We start from the raw sequence: 17,032 nt of genomic DNA, 5'->3' as shown, positions 1-17,032 counted from the left end.
TTTAAAAGAATGGGTGGGTGAGAGGGGACTAAAAAATATAAATACAGAATATGTAAGTCAGTGTGGTAAAGAACCCGCCTGTCAATGCAGGAGATGTAAGTGACACGGGTTCAATCTCTGAATCGGGAAGATTCCCTGGAGGAGAAAATGGCAACCCACTCCAGTGTTCTTGCTTGGAGAATCCCATGGACAGAGGAGCCTGGCAGGCTACAGTCCGTAAGGCCAGAAACAATTGGACGTGACTGAGTGACTGAGTACACATATAAGTCAGTAATGATTCTGGAATGAGGCTAAAGTTTGATCAAGAAAAAATACACATCTTTCTGTTAAAATCAAGATTCATCATAAGAGCCTACAAAAAGCATAACAAAATCAAGCTAAAGAAAGAATAAAAACAAAAGAGAACTGTAAGAATTAGAATATTTCTTTAAAAATATAATAAATTATTTAAAAGATTGCTAAAATTTAGACCAATGACTCAAATCTATGACTATGCTAATAAAAAATAAATAAACTTAGCTGTTCAACATTATAAATAAGAAAAAGAAACACAGATTTCTGTAAAATCTTTTATGGTCTATTCTAAGGAAATACATTTTTTAAATCTCTACTAGATGGTGGGATTTTCTAAGAAAATATGTACTGTCACAATTACATGAATGAATCAAGAAGAGATGGGAAACCCAATTTGATTAATAAGCATGTGAGAAACTGAGCCCCTTGAACTAGCCCTAAAAGGCCTTAGAGAAACTGAGCCCCTTGAACTAGCCCTAAAAGGCCTTAAGTCCAGACATGGAAATAGAGCAGAAAAGCTGGAATGAAAGCGTTAGAGAAGGCGAGATACCAAAGTGAACTGGCTTTAAGAAACAGTTCTTGAAACAGACTCTGTATGATTTCAATACCTTTAGATCATGGAATTTCTGCACCATGCTTTACATACCTGGATATGTTTCAGTGTCTCCTGGTTTACAGTTCTATGGGAACTTGAATAGAATTTGTATTCTGCTGCTGTGTGAAAATTGTATAAATCATAATTATGTTGAATTGGTTCATGGTGCTTTTCAAGTTTACTACACCCTTCTACTTTTCTGTCTATTCATTCTAATTTTTGAGAGTTTGATATTAAAACTCCAACTAAAAATCTTAATTTATCTACTTGAAAAAAATAATTATGTATAGTAGAACTATATGTAACTTTTTACATACACTTTTTTTCCTTGTGGCTCAGACGGTAAAGAGTCTGCCTGCAATGTGGGAGACCCGAGTTCGATCCCTGGGTCAGGAAGATTCTCTGGAGGAGGAAATGGCAACCCACTCCAGTATTCCTGCCTGGAAAATCCCATGGACGGAGAAGACTGGCAGGCTACAGTCCATAGGGTCACAAAGAGTCAGACACGACTGAGCGACTTCACTTTCACTTTCATATGTAACTTTGTTCTGTATTTTCCAAGTCTTTTGCAAATGTGTTATCATATACTTTCATAATTTAAAAAAATAAAAAGAAACAATAAATAGTTCTATTGACAGTGTTCTGTAAGTTAAGAAAAGCAAAGAAGTTTAAGACAAGGTGTTTCTAACCGTTAAAGAGTATAAATAGGAGATAACAGATTGTGTAGCAAAGAATTTAACTTTGCCCAAAGAGAGGCCTGGCTTTTGCCCTCAGCAGCTGGAAGGGCATCTCTAAGCCCTTGAAATGTACTGCCTGACAAAAGTACCTTTGTTTCAACTTGGGGCCTTAAGGCCACATGCTAATGATAAGATTTATTGTAGGGTCTTCAGCTCAACCTCAGGAAGGGCTGGAGACAGGTCAATTACATGGACAGTAAACTCCATCTGTATCTACATGACAGAATTCCGATAAAAATCCTGGACACCAAGGCTCATGCAAGCCTCCTTGGTTGGCAATATTCCCTTCATGCTGTCACACATCATTGCTAGGAGTTAATTACATTAGGAATTTCACTGAGAAAAGACAACTGGAAATCCCACATTTAGAACTCTCCTAGACTCTGACCCATGCCTTTTTCTTGGATGATTTTAATCTATATCCTTTCACTGTAATAAATGTTAGCTGTAAACATACAGCTTTCAGTGAGTTGTAACAAATTATTAAATCTGAGGGTAGTCTTGGAAAATTCTGAACTTGGAACTGGTGCCAGAGTGAGAATGAATAAGATAAATTTTATTTAAAAGTCTGAATGGATTTGGGGATCTCCCCAAATTCTACAGTTGGTATCAGAAGTAAGAGAGGAACTGTGAATTGTTCTCTAACTTCATAGTTAGCATCAAAGGTGGGATTCACTAGAATGACACTGAGTCATTGAAACTTGTGGTAGGGAAGAAGGAGGAAAAGATGACAAGGGTTATGAACCTTTGATTCTTGGATGACTATCAACTCAATGATGGTATGGAACTGCAGCTGTGGTTATTAGAGGTAAAAGTTGCCAACAGAACTTAGTAACTAGATCCAACTCCCTAGGAGTTGACTCACTGGATAAACAAGGAAATGCAAACTAATAAGAAACAAGGTAATTAAACAATTCCTTGGATATTGTCATCTGTACTAGCTAAAATGAAGAATGTTTTGGGACAGATCCTGACACTGGGCAAAGCTTAGACTTCAGCCAGGCTGAGCTACAGCCACTAGCTTAAGGGCCATTCCAAATGGAAAAATTACACTGGGAAAACAGGCAGCACCTCTAGACTTCTAATAACAATGTAGTTCAGGTTGAGGAAAGACAAAATCAAGAAACTAATGAAACCAGAGTGTACAATGCTAAGGAATTATTTCATTTTATGGATTGACAGTGTATGCTTCCTGAAAATACCTTTATGAAAATACTGTGAGTGTGACAACACTTAGAGGCAGTATTGTTGATTTTGAATGCTGCAGAATAGAAGAGCAATGTTTGAGCTGATGTGGGACCCACCACTCACTGCTGAACAACCACAGATGGTTATCCAAAACCTCAATACACAGCAGGTCATTCCTGAGGGGAAAGCTAGCTGACTTGTCTGGATAAAAGCCCCTGTAAAGTTTTTTTACCCTCAGACAGGTGATTGTCCTTCTCCTATAAATGCCAACTAGAACTTCCCAGAAGAACTGACTGACATGCTTCTTATTCAAGCCATGCGAGATTAGCATTATGAAGATAAGGGTATTCGTCTACTGAGTATGCCTCTTACTAATAGGGTCAAGGTAAATAATACAGTTAAGGGGGGCCCCCATGTAATTTTACTGCTGCAAAACCTAGCGACAATCTGAGATGCCTTATCAGATTTATTGTCTCAGCTTTAAGGGCCTTACACATGCTGAGAAAACTGGGATGATTCACAAGAACATAGGAAAACACAAACAAGAAAGTCAAGGGATTTACCCCAAAAGGATGAAAAATTTTGAGTGGCTGTTTAAAAATGGGGAGGGGGGAAGATATGAATAAAGCAAACAATGATGGGGTTGAAACAAAGGTCTTAATGCAGCACTCTAGGGGACTGGGAGGACCAATGGGAGCTACTGCTGGTCTTCAATATTAAAAGGCATTAAACAGCTCTGTTATATTTACTCTAGTATGAAGAAATGTTAAAAGCTGGAGGGTAAAGATGACAATGAGAACCTGACCTTGTACTCCCTGGAGCAACTATTCCATGGATTAATCAAACTGAGAACTGAAGGAGAGGCCAGGGTCTTCCGGCTCAAAGTCCAGGTGGAAAACACAAGGCAATATGCATTTGTGTGGGTAAAATAGCCTGGGGTTGGATAAAAGACATTTCTGGGACTCCCTGACATGGGAGCCTAACGTGCTATGATTCTAAAACCTGCTGAAGTCATAATGCGCATTAAGGTTAGATTTGGGAAGAGAGGGATGGTTGACAGCATTAAAGTGAAAGTCTGGGTGAAAGCTGGAACATACTGATATGAACAGACTATGTGAAATGGTTTTATCTCTCCCTTATATGATTACTAGAATGGATATTACTGATATTGTCTAATATTGTAAAACACAAGACATACATGTTCACCTGAAGGCAAGTCTTGATTAGACATGCTAAATGGGAACAATTAAAACTGTCCAAGTTCACAGAAGTTGTCGATTTGAGACAGTACAGGATACCTAATGGATAAAAAGAATTTATGCCTTTAATGACAAATGAGAAGCTGCTATGCTCTCGTTTGTACCAATGAATTCTTTGTAAAATAACCATGTGCACCCTGTGAAAAAAGTAAATGGTTCATCCAGTTAACAGTAGACTATTTAAAGCTTAAACTCAATAATGCCACCACAGCATCAGCAGTCCTTGATATGCTTTGAACAATAGAAAAAATATATACAGCAGACTTAATAAGTGGCATTCAGGGACTGAACATGCAAAATTTTTTTTCCCTCTAACTCTGAAGAAAAGCCAGCAGCAGTTTTTCATGTGGAAGGACCCTAATTTATGTTTACTATACTAACCACAGGGTTATTTCAATTCCCCAGCTTACTGGTATAATTTGTTTAGAAGAGATTTAGACATAATGCAGGTCCCGAGTATAATAATATATTATGTTGATTTCATGGTAATATCAGAAACTAAAGATAAAGGTAAGATTGACTTAAATGCAATGGTGACACACATGAACAAAAAGGCTGTTGCTAAACTTAGCAAAGGTCCAAGGACCTGCCCAAACTGGTAAAATTCTTAGGAATAACCTAGGTAGCAGCCACCTTTATTACTCCACAGGTGAAAAAAAAATAAACAGCTCTGCCACCTACAACCCTAGAACTAAACAAGTAGCCCCAACATTTGGTTGGTATATTTGAATTTTAAAGAACATATACTCCACCTCTGGGAATTTTACCAATACAACCACCCAAAAGAAAATCATATTTGAATGAGGGCTTGAACTATGTCTGAACAGCAAAAAGCAGTCTTTCTGTTGATGCTTATGCACCCGGTGATCCACAACTAGACATGATTTTGGAAGTGTTAGCAACACATACACAGATTGAAACTAACAGCAAAAACTTCTGAGTGCCACTCAGCAGAGATCCAGGATCTGGGGCCAGAAAATTTCTGGATGCCATGGTAAAACGTATGCTATTTAAGAGAAAATTACTAGTTTGCCACTGGGCACTCAGGTTGACACTGTGACTGAAGGGCACAAAATAACCATGAAACCTGAAATACCCCTTATGTCTTAAGCGACAGGAGAAAACGAATAAGGAAGGCAGAGTCCAGAAGTGTTCCACAAAAACACAGAGGGTTTGACGCAACCAAGAGGATGCAAAGAAATATTGATCGTATTTATGAGCAGATGAAAGTGAAAGTGTTAGTCACTCAGTTGTGTCTGACTCTTTTGAGACCCCATGGAACTGTAGCCTGCCAGGCTCCTCTGTCCATGGGATTCTCCAGGCAAGAATATTGGAGTGGGTTGCCATTTCTTTCTCCAGGGGAGCTTCCTGACCCAAGGATCAAAGCAGCGTCTCCTGCATTGTAGGCAGATTATTTATTGTCTGAGTCACTATACTCTCTTTCCCCTAAACATGACTTTGGAACTACCAAAGGAACTGCTGAATGCTATGATCACATAGGTGGTACTCTAAAAACAGCTATTAGCTAACAAAGAGCTGCGTGGTTTATGGGTAGTGGTTCCAAAGTGTACAGAAACCGATCTGTTTAGAAGGATACCACTCTAACTGAAGAATGTAATAATAAATCATATCAATGAGCTGGACTGCATGCTGTTATCCCCTATATATGGGTTTTTACTGAACCCTGAAGTTGGTATGACAAGAGAGGGTGGTCTTGAGGACCACTTTGTGCAGATGATAAAGAAACAGTCTGGTAAGACTCACTAATGAATGCTATATACTGAACACTTTAAACTTTGTGAGGTATCACTGAAGGGTATTTTTAAAGGGGCTGGGGTAGGTGAGGCACAATAACATGTTAGCCAAATGATACTGGAGGCAATGTCGACAGAATGAATTTGACAAGGTAAAACTCAAAGCAAGGACACTAGTTGTAAATGTGCTGCAACAGGAACCTAGGCTTTTAAGTCCAATGCCATTGGTTCTGCCATAGTTGACCCAGGAAATCTAAAGTGTGAATGAAGTAAAGAAAAGGTAGGAACATTCAAGAGGCACTTAGGACTTGGATATAAGTAGTAAAGGAAAGTGGTGACAGAAAAGGAAGGATGGATTATGGTTAAACTTTGAGGTGTGGATGAAGCTATTCTTTCACAGGAAAAAGAATGCTGTGTTCCTATTCTTTTTGCTTTACACCATCAATTAAAAAAGCCACAAGAAATCTAAAAGCTCAAAAACCTGACGGCAGCTATGAGAAAGTAATTTAATGTCTTACTGAGATTAATTGCAAGACAAGGATAAGATCTGGACCCAAAGTGAAGGCATCTACAAAATTAGTCACCTCCAATAAAACAATAGCTAATTTGTAGGTAAGATGAAACATTTTATAACAAAGGATATGCATCTACAAAATTAGTCACCTCCAAAAAAACAATAGCTAATTTGTAGGTAAGATGAAACATTTTATAACAAAGGATATGAAAGTTTAAAGTAGCATTTCTACCCAAATGGGCTGTAGAATAGTGAAAAGTATCTTGAAAAAGAAAACAGAACATTACCTTTATGAGATCAGGTTTGAAAGATTCCACACACTGTATTCTGTATTCTGAATATCACATGGGAGAAAGTGAGCAAATGAGCTAAAACAGATCTGGAGTCCAGCTGACTAGGTTCAAGTCCTAGCTCTACCACTTATGAGGACATGCTGTATACATTATTAAAGCTTTCTGTGAGTACACTTGCTCACTTTGAAATAGCTGAGATATCAGTACCGACACTTCATGGGCAGTTGGTGTGAATTAAACAAACATGTGGCATTCAGTAAACTGCCCAGCACAAACTACAGATGCAATACTTGTTAGCGAATAGGATTCATGTATCTTCTCTCTAAGAGAATTTTAACAAATTCCAATGGCTCTAACAAATTAAATGCTCTAAAATATCCTAGAGTTAAAAAACATTTAAGTGTGGTTAATTGAACTTAACAACTAACTAGAAATTTCAGTAGTTTCCAGAACAGTTCTGATGTGACAGGCTGGTAATAAGTGAACACTATTGCATTCTGGGGGTAAAAAAGGGTTGAGATACAAACCTGTATTTTAATGAATTAGTAACTATGCTATTTAGATGTTTGTAAATCCCCAGTTTTTCTACAAACTAAATCTGACATGAAATCAGTATATTTATCTGCTTTGATGCTAAAATGGCTATCAGTCATACGCATGAAAATATTACCTTTAAGGTGACAGCCCAAAGCCCATAACCCTGTGGTAAATACCACAGAACACTTGAAAAAAAAAAAAAAAGTGAGTTTGAACCAGAGGGATTGTATATGAAGAAATAATACAACTCTGTTATTGCAACCCAAATCCACATACTAATACATTTTCAACAAATATCCACAAGACAATTAGATATGAATATAGAAACCATTAAATAATTTACCAAAAAATGTATCTTGCTCTAAGACATAAAACACGTAAAAAATATTTGTTTTAGGAAAAATAATTCTCTAAGGACTTTTAATAATATTTCTTGATAAGCAATAATGACTTCTGTACCTATGTTCTTTGTGTTCCAATAGCTGACAGTCTCTACATGTCAGTCTATCACACGTTTCACAGAAAAGTTTCAACTGTTCTTGTTTGTGTACAGGGCAGAAAACAGGGCGCTGACCAGATGCTCCAACAGACTCTGTAGTAAAATAAAACATATATTTTTAAACTAAACAAAATTTTTGTCTAACTTTATAAATTCTTACTGATATTGGTATCAAAAGCTTGTAAAGTTAAGTAGAAATGCTATACGGGCAAGAGAGAGAGATCAATAGTAATCATTAAAACTGCTTCTATCTTACCTGAGACATCTTCTTTCTTCCTGATCAAGTGATCTTTAGTGAATTTTACTCTTTGATGTGCTTCAATACACGTCTTACATAGCCATTCTCCACACTCTACACAAAAGCCAACTGCACTTGCATTGTCTTCACAACTAGTACATACCTAAAAGAGGAAATAAATACTAACCTACATTAAATTTACAAAATATAGATCCACAAAATAAGTAAGTAAAAACTTTCTACCTTACTCTCAAATATACTAATTCACTGTACCTAGAATAAAATCATCTTGCTATCCATTTCTCTTCAACAAAATCCTTCCCTTCCAGATCAAACATTCAGGTGGGTAAAAATCTAAGCCTCAGAACACAAAATCGATACAAGCTTTCAATTTTTAAGTGATAACTTTTAATCTCTTTTAACCAGGTCTGAGGATGTAGAATACTCTTCATTTTCAAACTGAAAGATGAAACTAGGGCATGACTACCCCAAATTATGTAACAATTCAATCATGTTTTCTTATAATTTACATTTTGATATCAAGAAAGTAATATAAAAAAATTGAGAAGCATACCTGTTCTGATTTCTCATCAGAACTGCTAGGAGTTTCAGATGTATCTTTCACAAAGTAATTGTCCACGAGGTCTATCTGTCTGCATTCTTGGCGGCATACTGGGCACCGTATCACACCAACTACAACACAAAACAACAACATTAAGAAATATTTTCAGGAAAAAATAAGGAAATTATACACTATGCCTATATGTGAACTACTCATTCATATATCATAGATAACAAAAAAATGAGCGTTAAGAGCTGAGTAAAATGTTATTCCACTGAGTTATTTCACTGGGGGAAAATAACACTCAATAGTCTTATAACAGATAAATAAACTCACAATTAAAAGGCAAGAGTACTGGAGGGGGTTGCCATTTCCTTCTCCAGAGGATCTTCCTGACCCAGGGATCGAACCCAGGTCTCCCACGTTGTACGCAGACGCTTCATTCATAATTAAAAACCTTCCCACAAAGAAAACTCCAGGTCCAGATGGCTCCACTGAGGAAATTCTATTATTTATAGAAGATCTCATACTAGTTCTTCACAGACTCTTAGAGAAAATAAGAGTTTGTGAAGCAAATTGGGTGGGCCAAAAAGTTCATTCGCGTTTTTCCATAACGTCTTACAGAAAACCCAAACAAACTTTCAGCCCTATATAAGGCTAGTATTGATATTGCCCTAATATCAAAACCACACAAACATTCTATGAGGAAAGTACAAAAGTCACCTACAAAGTTAAATGTAAGAATACTTAATAAAATATTAGCAACTGGCTCTAAAATGTTTTCAGTTCAGTTACGTCCGACTATTTGCAACCCCATGGACTGCAGCACGCCAGGCCTCCCTGTCCATCACCAACACCCGGAGTTTACCCAACTCATGTCCACTGAGTCGGTGATGTCATCCAATCATCTCATCCTCTGTCGCCCCTTCTCCTCCTGCCTTCCGTCTTTCCCAGCATCACGGTCTTTCCCGATGAGTCAGCTCTTCGTATGAGGTGGCCAACGTACTGGAGTTTCAGCTTCAACATCAGTCCTTCCAATGAACACTCAGGACTGATCTCCCTTAGGATGGACTGGTTGGATCTCCTTGCAGTCCAAGGGACTCTCAAGAGTGTTCTCCAACACCACAGTTCAAAAGCATCAATTCTTCGGCGGTCAGCTTTCTTTATAGTCCAACTCTCACGTGCATACATGACTACTGGAAAAAACCATAGCCTTGACTAGAGAGAACTTTGTTGGCAAAATAATGTCTCTGCTTTTTAATATGTTGTCTAGGTTGGTCATAACTTTCCTTCCAAGCGTCTTTTCATTTCATGGCTGCAATCACCATCTGCAGTATTTTCGAGCCCAAAAAATAAAGTCTGCCACTGTTTTCACGGTTTCCCCATCTATTTCCCATGAAGTGATGGGACCAGATGCCATGATCTGAGTTTTCTGAATGTTGAGCTTTAAGCCAACTTTCCCACTCTCCTCTTTCACTTTCATCACGAAGCTCTTTAGCTCTTCTTCAGTTTCTGCCATAAAGGTGGTGTCATCTGCCTATCTGAGGTTATTGATATTTTTCCCGCAATCTTGATTCCAGCCAGTGCTTCATCCAGCCCAGCGTTTCTCATGATGTACTCTGCATAGAAGTTAAATAAGCAGGGTGACAATATACAACCTTGACGGACTCCTTTTCCTATTTGGAACCAGTCTGGTGTTCCATGTCCAGTTCTAACTGTTGCTTCCTGACCTGCATACAGGTTTCTCAAGAGGCAGGTCAAGTGGTCTTGGTATTCTGATCTCTTTCAGAATTTTCCAGTTTACTGAGATCCACATAGTCAAAGGCTTTGTCATAATCAATACAGCAGAAAGATGTTTTTCTGGAACTCTCTTGCTTTTTCAATGATCCAGCAGATGTTGGCAATTTGATTTCTGGTTCCTCTGCCTTTTCTAAAACCAGCTTGAACATCTAGAAGTTCACGGTTCACGTATTCCTGAAGCGTGGCTTGAGGAATTTTAAGCATTACTTTGCTAGCATTTGAGATGAGTGCAATTGTGCGGTGGTTTGAGCATTCTTTGGCATTCCCTTTCTTTGGGATTGGAAAGAAAAGTGACCTTTTCCAGTCCTGTGGCCACTGCTGAGTTTTCCAAATTTGCTGGCATATTGAGTGCAGCACTTTCACAGCATCATCTTTTAGGATTTGAAATAGCTCAACTGGAATTCCATCACCTCCACTAGCTTTGTTGGTAATGATGCTTCCTAAGGCCCATTTGATTTCACATTCCAGGATGTCTGGCTCTAGGTGAGTGATTACACCATCATGATTATCCGGGTCGTGAAGATCTTTTTTATACAGTTCTTCTGTGTATTCTTGCCACCTCTTTTTAATATCTTCGGCTTCTTTAAGGTCCATAACATTTCTGTCCTTTATTGAGTCCATCTTTGCATGAAATGTTTCCTTGATATCTCTAATTTTCTTGAAGAGATCTCTCGTCTTTCCCACTCTATTGTTTCCCTCTATTTCTTTGCACTGATCACTGAGGAAGGCTTTCTTATCTCTCCTTGCTATTCTTTGGAACTCTGCATTCAAATGGCTATATCTTTTCTTTTCTCCTTTGCTTTTTGCTTCTCTTCTTTTCACAGCTATTTGTAAGGCCTCCTCAGACAGCCATTTTGCCTTTTTGCATTTGTTTTGCTTGGGGATGGTCTTGATCACTGCCTCCTGTACAATGAGACAAACCTCTGTCCATAGTTCTTCAGGTACTCTGTCTATCAGATCTAATCCCTTGAATCTATTTGTCACTTTCAATTGTATAGTTATAAGGGATTTGATTTAGGTCATACCTGAATGATCCAGTGGTTTTCCCTACTTTCTTCAATTTAAGGCTGAATTTGGCAATCAGGAGTTCATGATCTGAGCCCCAGTCAGCTCCTGGTCTTGTTTTTGCTGACTGTATAGAGCTTCTCCATCTTTGGCTGCAAAGAATATAATCAATCTGATTTTGGTGTTGGCCATCTGGTGATATCCATGTGTAGAGTCTTCTCTTGTGTTGTTGGAAGAGGGTGTTTGCTATGACCAGTGCATTCTCTTGGCTAAACTCTGTTAACCTTTGCCCTGCTTCATTCTGTACTCCAAGGCCAAATTTGCCTGTTACTCCAGGTGTTTCTTGACTTTCTACTTTTGCATTCCAGTCCCCTGTAATGAAAAGCACATCTTTCTTGGGCCCTGGAGAAGGAAATGGCAACCCACTCCAGTACTCTTGCATGGAAAATTCCATGGACAGAGGAGCCTTGTAGGTTACAGTCCATGGGGTCATGAGGAGTCGGACATGACTGAGCGACTTCACTTCACTTCTTGGGTATTAGTTCTAAAAGGTCTTATAATCACAAGTGGTCTAACAAGAGGCAGGCAGGGAAGATTAGACTACAAGAAGAGGAGAAGGAAACTGAGTACAAAAGCAGAGATTAGAGTAATGTGCTTTGGAGATACCGACACAAGCCAAGGAATATAGGGGGCTATTATAAGCCGAAAAAAGAAAATGGATTCTCTCGTCAGAGCCTCCAGAAGGATCAAGACATGTCGACACTTTGACTCTAGTCCAGTAAATCTGACTGAAAACTTTAGCCTTTAAGAACAAACTTTAGCCTTTAAGAGAATAAAATGTATGTTGTTCTATAACACAAGTTTATGTCAATTCTGTTATAGCAGAAATAGAAATACACAATCTTCATCTTATAAATTCTGAGTTGATTAAGAGCGACCTGAATTCATCCTAATGTATAATGTGGAAGAAAGATCATCTGAGACTTAACCTGCCAGTGTTCTAGCATCTATGAGAACAAACAAACCTGCCAAGGTAACAAATGGAAGTTAGTTAAAAATTAGAAAACAGCAGCATAGTCAACACAAGAGTGACTACTATACGTCAACCATAAAATTGAAAAACACAGAATGACACAATCCTTGCTTTTAAGAAAGGGCTGAAGACTAGTATTTTTACAGTTTATATCATGTACAATTGTAGGAAGCACCATACAAAGACAAGGATATAAACAGTCCAAAGAGTGGTACGTATAGGAGGTATAGCTCAGTGGTAGTGATGGTTAGGTTATAGGAAGAAGGAACTAGACACTCTACTTACCACTGTGTGTGTCCATGTTTGCATGTTTGTGTGGGGACTCATATGTGTGTATGTAATCCACTGCCTTTTCTTTGAAATTCCTAAGGTTAAAATAGGGAAGAAATCCTGTATGTTGCAACAATAATTTTTTTTTTAATTTTAGGAAATTAAAAAGCCTTTGAGGTCCACATCTTGATTTATGCTTGAGTTATGTGCCTTAGTTACTTTGAAATCTTTGATTAAATTGTAGTTTTCCTAAATTTTTCCTAAATTGTTTAAGAAATAACCCACTTTCATCTGCTTTTTAAATTACTGAATCTAAATTCATAAGACAGAGCTCTTTGAGAGCACAGTTTTTTAAATGCTGCAGGTTTGCAGCCATTACCACTTCAAAGAGATCTGAATGAGGAAAAAATTTTCCCTTGTTAAATTAGTTTCTATTTCTGTAGAAATTTCATTTTTAAATCTGTGATAGATGAGCTATCATAATGCAAGTATATAGTTCTTTTTTTTTTCTATCAACTACTCATTGTCATTCAACAGTAAAGACATTAAAGATACAGCAAGCTTATAAAGTACTATTTTCTAAAAGAAATAGGAGGCATCTTCATCTTTATTATTGTACTTTTGGTTATGCAAACACTTTGATAACAGAAATGTTTATGTCCCCCATAAGTCATCAGAAATCAATTTTGATTTTGTTGAGTTAAATAGTCTAAAGACAGACAAGAGTACTGGGTACAAGTGGTCCAAAGTAAGATAGAAGCTTACAGTAAGAATGCTAGATCTTAAAAAAGAAACTGGGGGTGGAGAAGGTGGTGGGTGGCGGATTCAGGATGGGGGGACACATGTGCACCCGTGGCTGATTCATGTCAGTGTATGCCAGAAACCATCACAATATTGTAAAGTAATTATCCTCCAATTAAAATAAATCATTGACAAAAAAAGAAACTGGTGTATGAATTAAAAGTTTTGTGCCTTGGTCAAACATTAACATGATGTCACAAATCCCCTGGCAGTCCAGTGGTTCAGAGTCCACGCTTCCACAGCAGGGGGCACAGGTTTGATCCCTGGTGGGAGAACTGAGATCCCTCAAGCTGCCCCAAGTGGTCAAAAACTTAAAAAACAACAGTCCTGTCATCAAAACATGATGTCTGTGTAGAATGACAAAAATAACCAGTGTTGAATCATGTTATATTTTCTGACATTCCGCATTATCCCAGGTTGCTAAACGTGTGCTTTCCAAGTTCATTCAGTTCAGTTCAGTCACTCAGTCATGTCCGACTCTTTGCAACCCCATGAATCGCAGCACGCCAGGCCTCCCTGTCCATCACCAACTCCCGGAGTCTACCCAAACCCATGTCCATCAAGTCAGTGATGCCATCCAACCATCTCATCCTCTGTCGTCCCCTTCTCCTCCTGCCCCCAATCCTTCCCAGCATTAGGGTATTTTCCAGTGCTTTCCAAGAAGTCTGACTTATTATTGTATACATTTACTGTCCTATGTGACTGTTTTGTCACTGTTAGAGATTCAGTAGTTAAAATGGGAAACAGAAGTTCAGGTTATTTTCCTTCTCAAAACTATGTTCCTTGGAGTCACATTATTATGATGGCTTTCATGCTCTTGTACATGGAATGGCTTAAGCTGAGTGCAGTTTAGAGGATCCTAATTACTTCTTTCAACACTGATCTGACCTGTAACAACTCTGTACTATACACTATGTAAATTGCTAACAAGTCCATTATAAACCAACTGAATATACAAATCTTAGTGCTGGTGCTGAAATCTCTTCAGAATAGTCACCATATCAAGGTTTGTTTCAAAATTTGTAAGCATCAAGTAAGTGTCAATCAAAATTGAAGATGAAACACTAATGAAAGTTGAGTTCTCAGGCTTTAGGTATGCTTCCTCTTTAGATTTTTTGGTTCTCTGTTTTTACTATACTGTTTCATTTAAATTTCCTGCACACTAGCTTCATATGTACGACTAAAATAAAACTGCAGTATATATTTTAAAATGGGTTTAAGACTAGTATTTAATTTTTACAGTTTATACCAGGCACAACTTACAAAGACAAGGATATAAACAAAGAGCTGTATATACAGGAAGCATAGCTCAGTGGTAGAACATTTGACTGCAGAGAGTTGTACATATACAAACTACAGAAGCTTATATAGTAATTATAATGGAATGTCATGTTAAAAGGAATATCAGCACTGTAGTAATGTGAATGGGAAGGAAGTGCAATAAGCAGGGGACATGTGTATGTATGTCTAATATGGCTGATTCATCTTGCTATACAGTAGAAACTAACACAGCATTGTAAAGCAACCATGCTACAATAAAAGTTAAAAAATAAATCAAAGTAGGAATATCAGTCTGTCAGCAAACATATAAACTTTGTTACACAGAATTTTACAATTATATATATGAAACAAAATATTGTGTTTATACTACAAAATGCATACAGAGATCCCCCTCAAAGGAAATGCATAAAACAATTTGTGAAAGCAAAGGAAGAAACAGTATGGTCAGGAGAAAGGGAAAAATGAACATAAATATTTTTACATCTAAGACAGCATGAGTTAAAACTCATTCAAGAAACATACAGCATAACTACAAAGGAGAAGAGTATAAGTAAGGAGCAAAAATACATGGGCAATTAACTTCTTACAGTGAATAAGGTAAGTCTTCACTGAGAAGGTGACAGTTACACATGATCTTGAAGAATCAACTGCATTCACTAATGTGCAAAAAAGAGTATACTTGGTTGGTCTGGGTTCATTAAACCCTGCACGTTTCTAAGGAAAGCCTTCAATACTAGCCCTTGATGGGCATATGGGAGATGACTTCTGAACCCTTGGAATATTAATTATGCCTGATAAAAGTGCCCCCCCCCCAAATGTTTCTGTTTGCCTGAGGCCTTCGGCCATCTGCATTCAGTTTGACCTCTGGACTTGATTGGAGGTCAAGTAGGTGATATCAGTTCTGTGGAGGCTCTACACCTGTAAGACTGATTCCGCAATAAAAACCACAGACACAGAGGCTCAGGTGAGCTTCCCTGGTTGGTAACACTCTTTCTGCATACTATCACACACTGTAACTGGGAGAATAAAGCATCTCCCTGTATAACTCTACTGAAGGAAGACACTTGGAAGTGTGCACCTGCTTCCTCCTGGATTTCACACCATGTACCATGAGTATAAGGGTTTTTCTTAATTCTGAGTCCTTCCAGCAAATCACGAATCTGAGTGTGGTCTTGGAGACCCCAAGAAATAACTAGGAAAGAAAGAAACAGTGTGCAAACCAAGAACAGCAGATGCAAAGTTCACAAACAGAAAAAAGGAAAAGAATGGGAGCCTATAGATAGAAAACTATCTGTATATATTAGTATATATATATTTAGTTATATATCTAAAATATTGAGAAAGTTAAAAAATTTGTGACATCTAAAGGAATACCTTTCAAAAGACATTCTGTTCTGAGCAAGAAACACTAAATATTATAAAAGTATCCATTATACCTGTGTAAAAGAATGATTTGATGCAAATCATACTAGCTTTTGATTTTTGAATTCAATAAGCTCAGATTCTTAAAATTTCTACTTCTACCTGCCAACCTGACATCACAGTTTATGACTTTTCATCTTTTCAAAACATGTAGATAGCAAAAGGATACCTGAATACTGCAGAAGAAACACAACCCAAAGTACACAAAGGGGAGGGGGATACATTTGAGAAAGACTTTTGTCCTAAAGATTTTCAGAGAAACTTGAAATTCAGAATTTGAAGCATGAAAGAACTCCCAAAGAGACATAGGAAAATTTAAATTGGCAGACATCAACAAACCCCATTCCTATGTTGACTATTTATTCCTGTCAGATTACCCAGCAAGTATCTTAACGCCAAAACAAAAAGAGCTGAAGTTTCTTTAGGCATCTTTTTGGTATTCTATATTTATAAATAAATTTTTAGATTCTATAAACGTTTTTGTTGAAAATGAGAATCTTTGGAGTTTGTAAGTATGCCCCTGTAGTGACCCAATGAGTGTGCTCCTGAGTCTATCACTCAGTACCAGTTGTCATGTTGTTCTCAGTATTACACAAAACTGAAACCCAAACTTCAAAGCCAAAGCTAGTGACCAGTTTTACACATAATGTTCCTAGAATTTATTACTTCAAAGCTCAAGTCTGAGAAACTCATTCATACTTATAATTTCCTTTAAGTGTTAATTTACTAAAATGTATAATCATTGGGGTGGAGGATGGGAGGGGGTTAAAGGCTAAAATAGACAAGTCTACAAACTAGTTTATCTCCACAGTGTTGTTAAGTGGAATTTAGTTTCAGTAAACTGACTAATGAACTTCCATTCAAGATGGATCATTAAGCACGTATGAAAAGACCACATGACCCCCAACTCACAGAAATAGCTAACATACAACAAATTAAAGTGTAAGCCC

General features: G+C 37.6%; 1 protein-coding gene across 8 annotated transcripts in view; it reads right to left on the bottom strand.

The window, feature by feature from the left end:
* The window catches only part of TRIM33 (tripartite motif containing 33), a 188,029-nt gene that overhangs the window by 107,127 nt on the left and 63,870 nt on the right, over nucleotides 1–17,032 (bottom strand). For all 8 annotated transcript variants that reach the window (XR_014054729.1, XR_014054730.1, XR_014054732.1 and 5 more), the window contains exons 2-4: nucleotides 8,483–8,601; nucleotides 7,927–8,071; nucleotides 7,631–7,763 (exon numbers count right to left, since the gene is read on the bottom strand). Coding sequence is in view for 4 of the 8 variants with exons in the window: in XM_081493362.1 (XP_081349488.1) it covers nucleotides 7,631–7,763; nucleotides 7,927–8,071; nucleotides 8,483–8,601 (397 nt within the window). In the remaining 4 variants the exon portion in view is untranslated. The remainder of the gene's footprint in view (nucleotides 1–7,630; nucleotides 7,764–7,926; nucleotides 8,072–8,482; nucleotides 8,602–17,032) is intronic.

Source organism: Giraffa tippelskirchi, chromosome 5 (assembly GCF_054371585.1).
Source record: "Giraffa tippelskirchi isolate mGirTip1 chromosome 5, T2T-mGirTip1v1.2.pri, whole genome shotgun sequence".
NCBI lineage: Eukaryota > Metazoa > Chordata > Mammalia > Artiodactyla > Giraffidae > Giraffa > Giraffa tippelskirchi.
The sequence above is the reverse complement of the archived record's forward strand: the minus strand, read 5'-3'. Positions and strand labels throughout refer to the sequence as shown.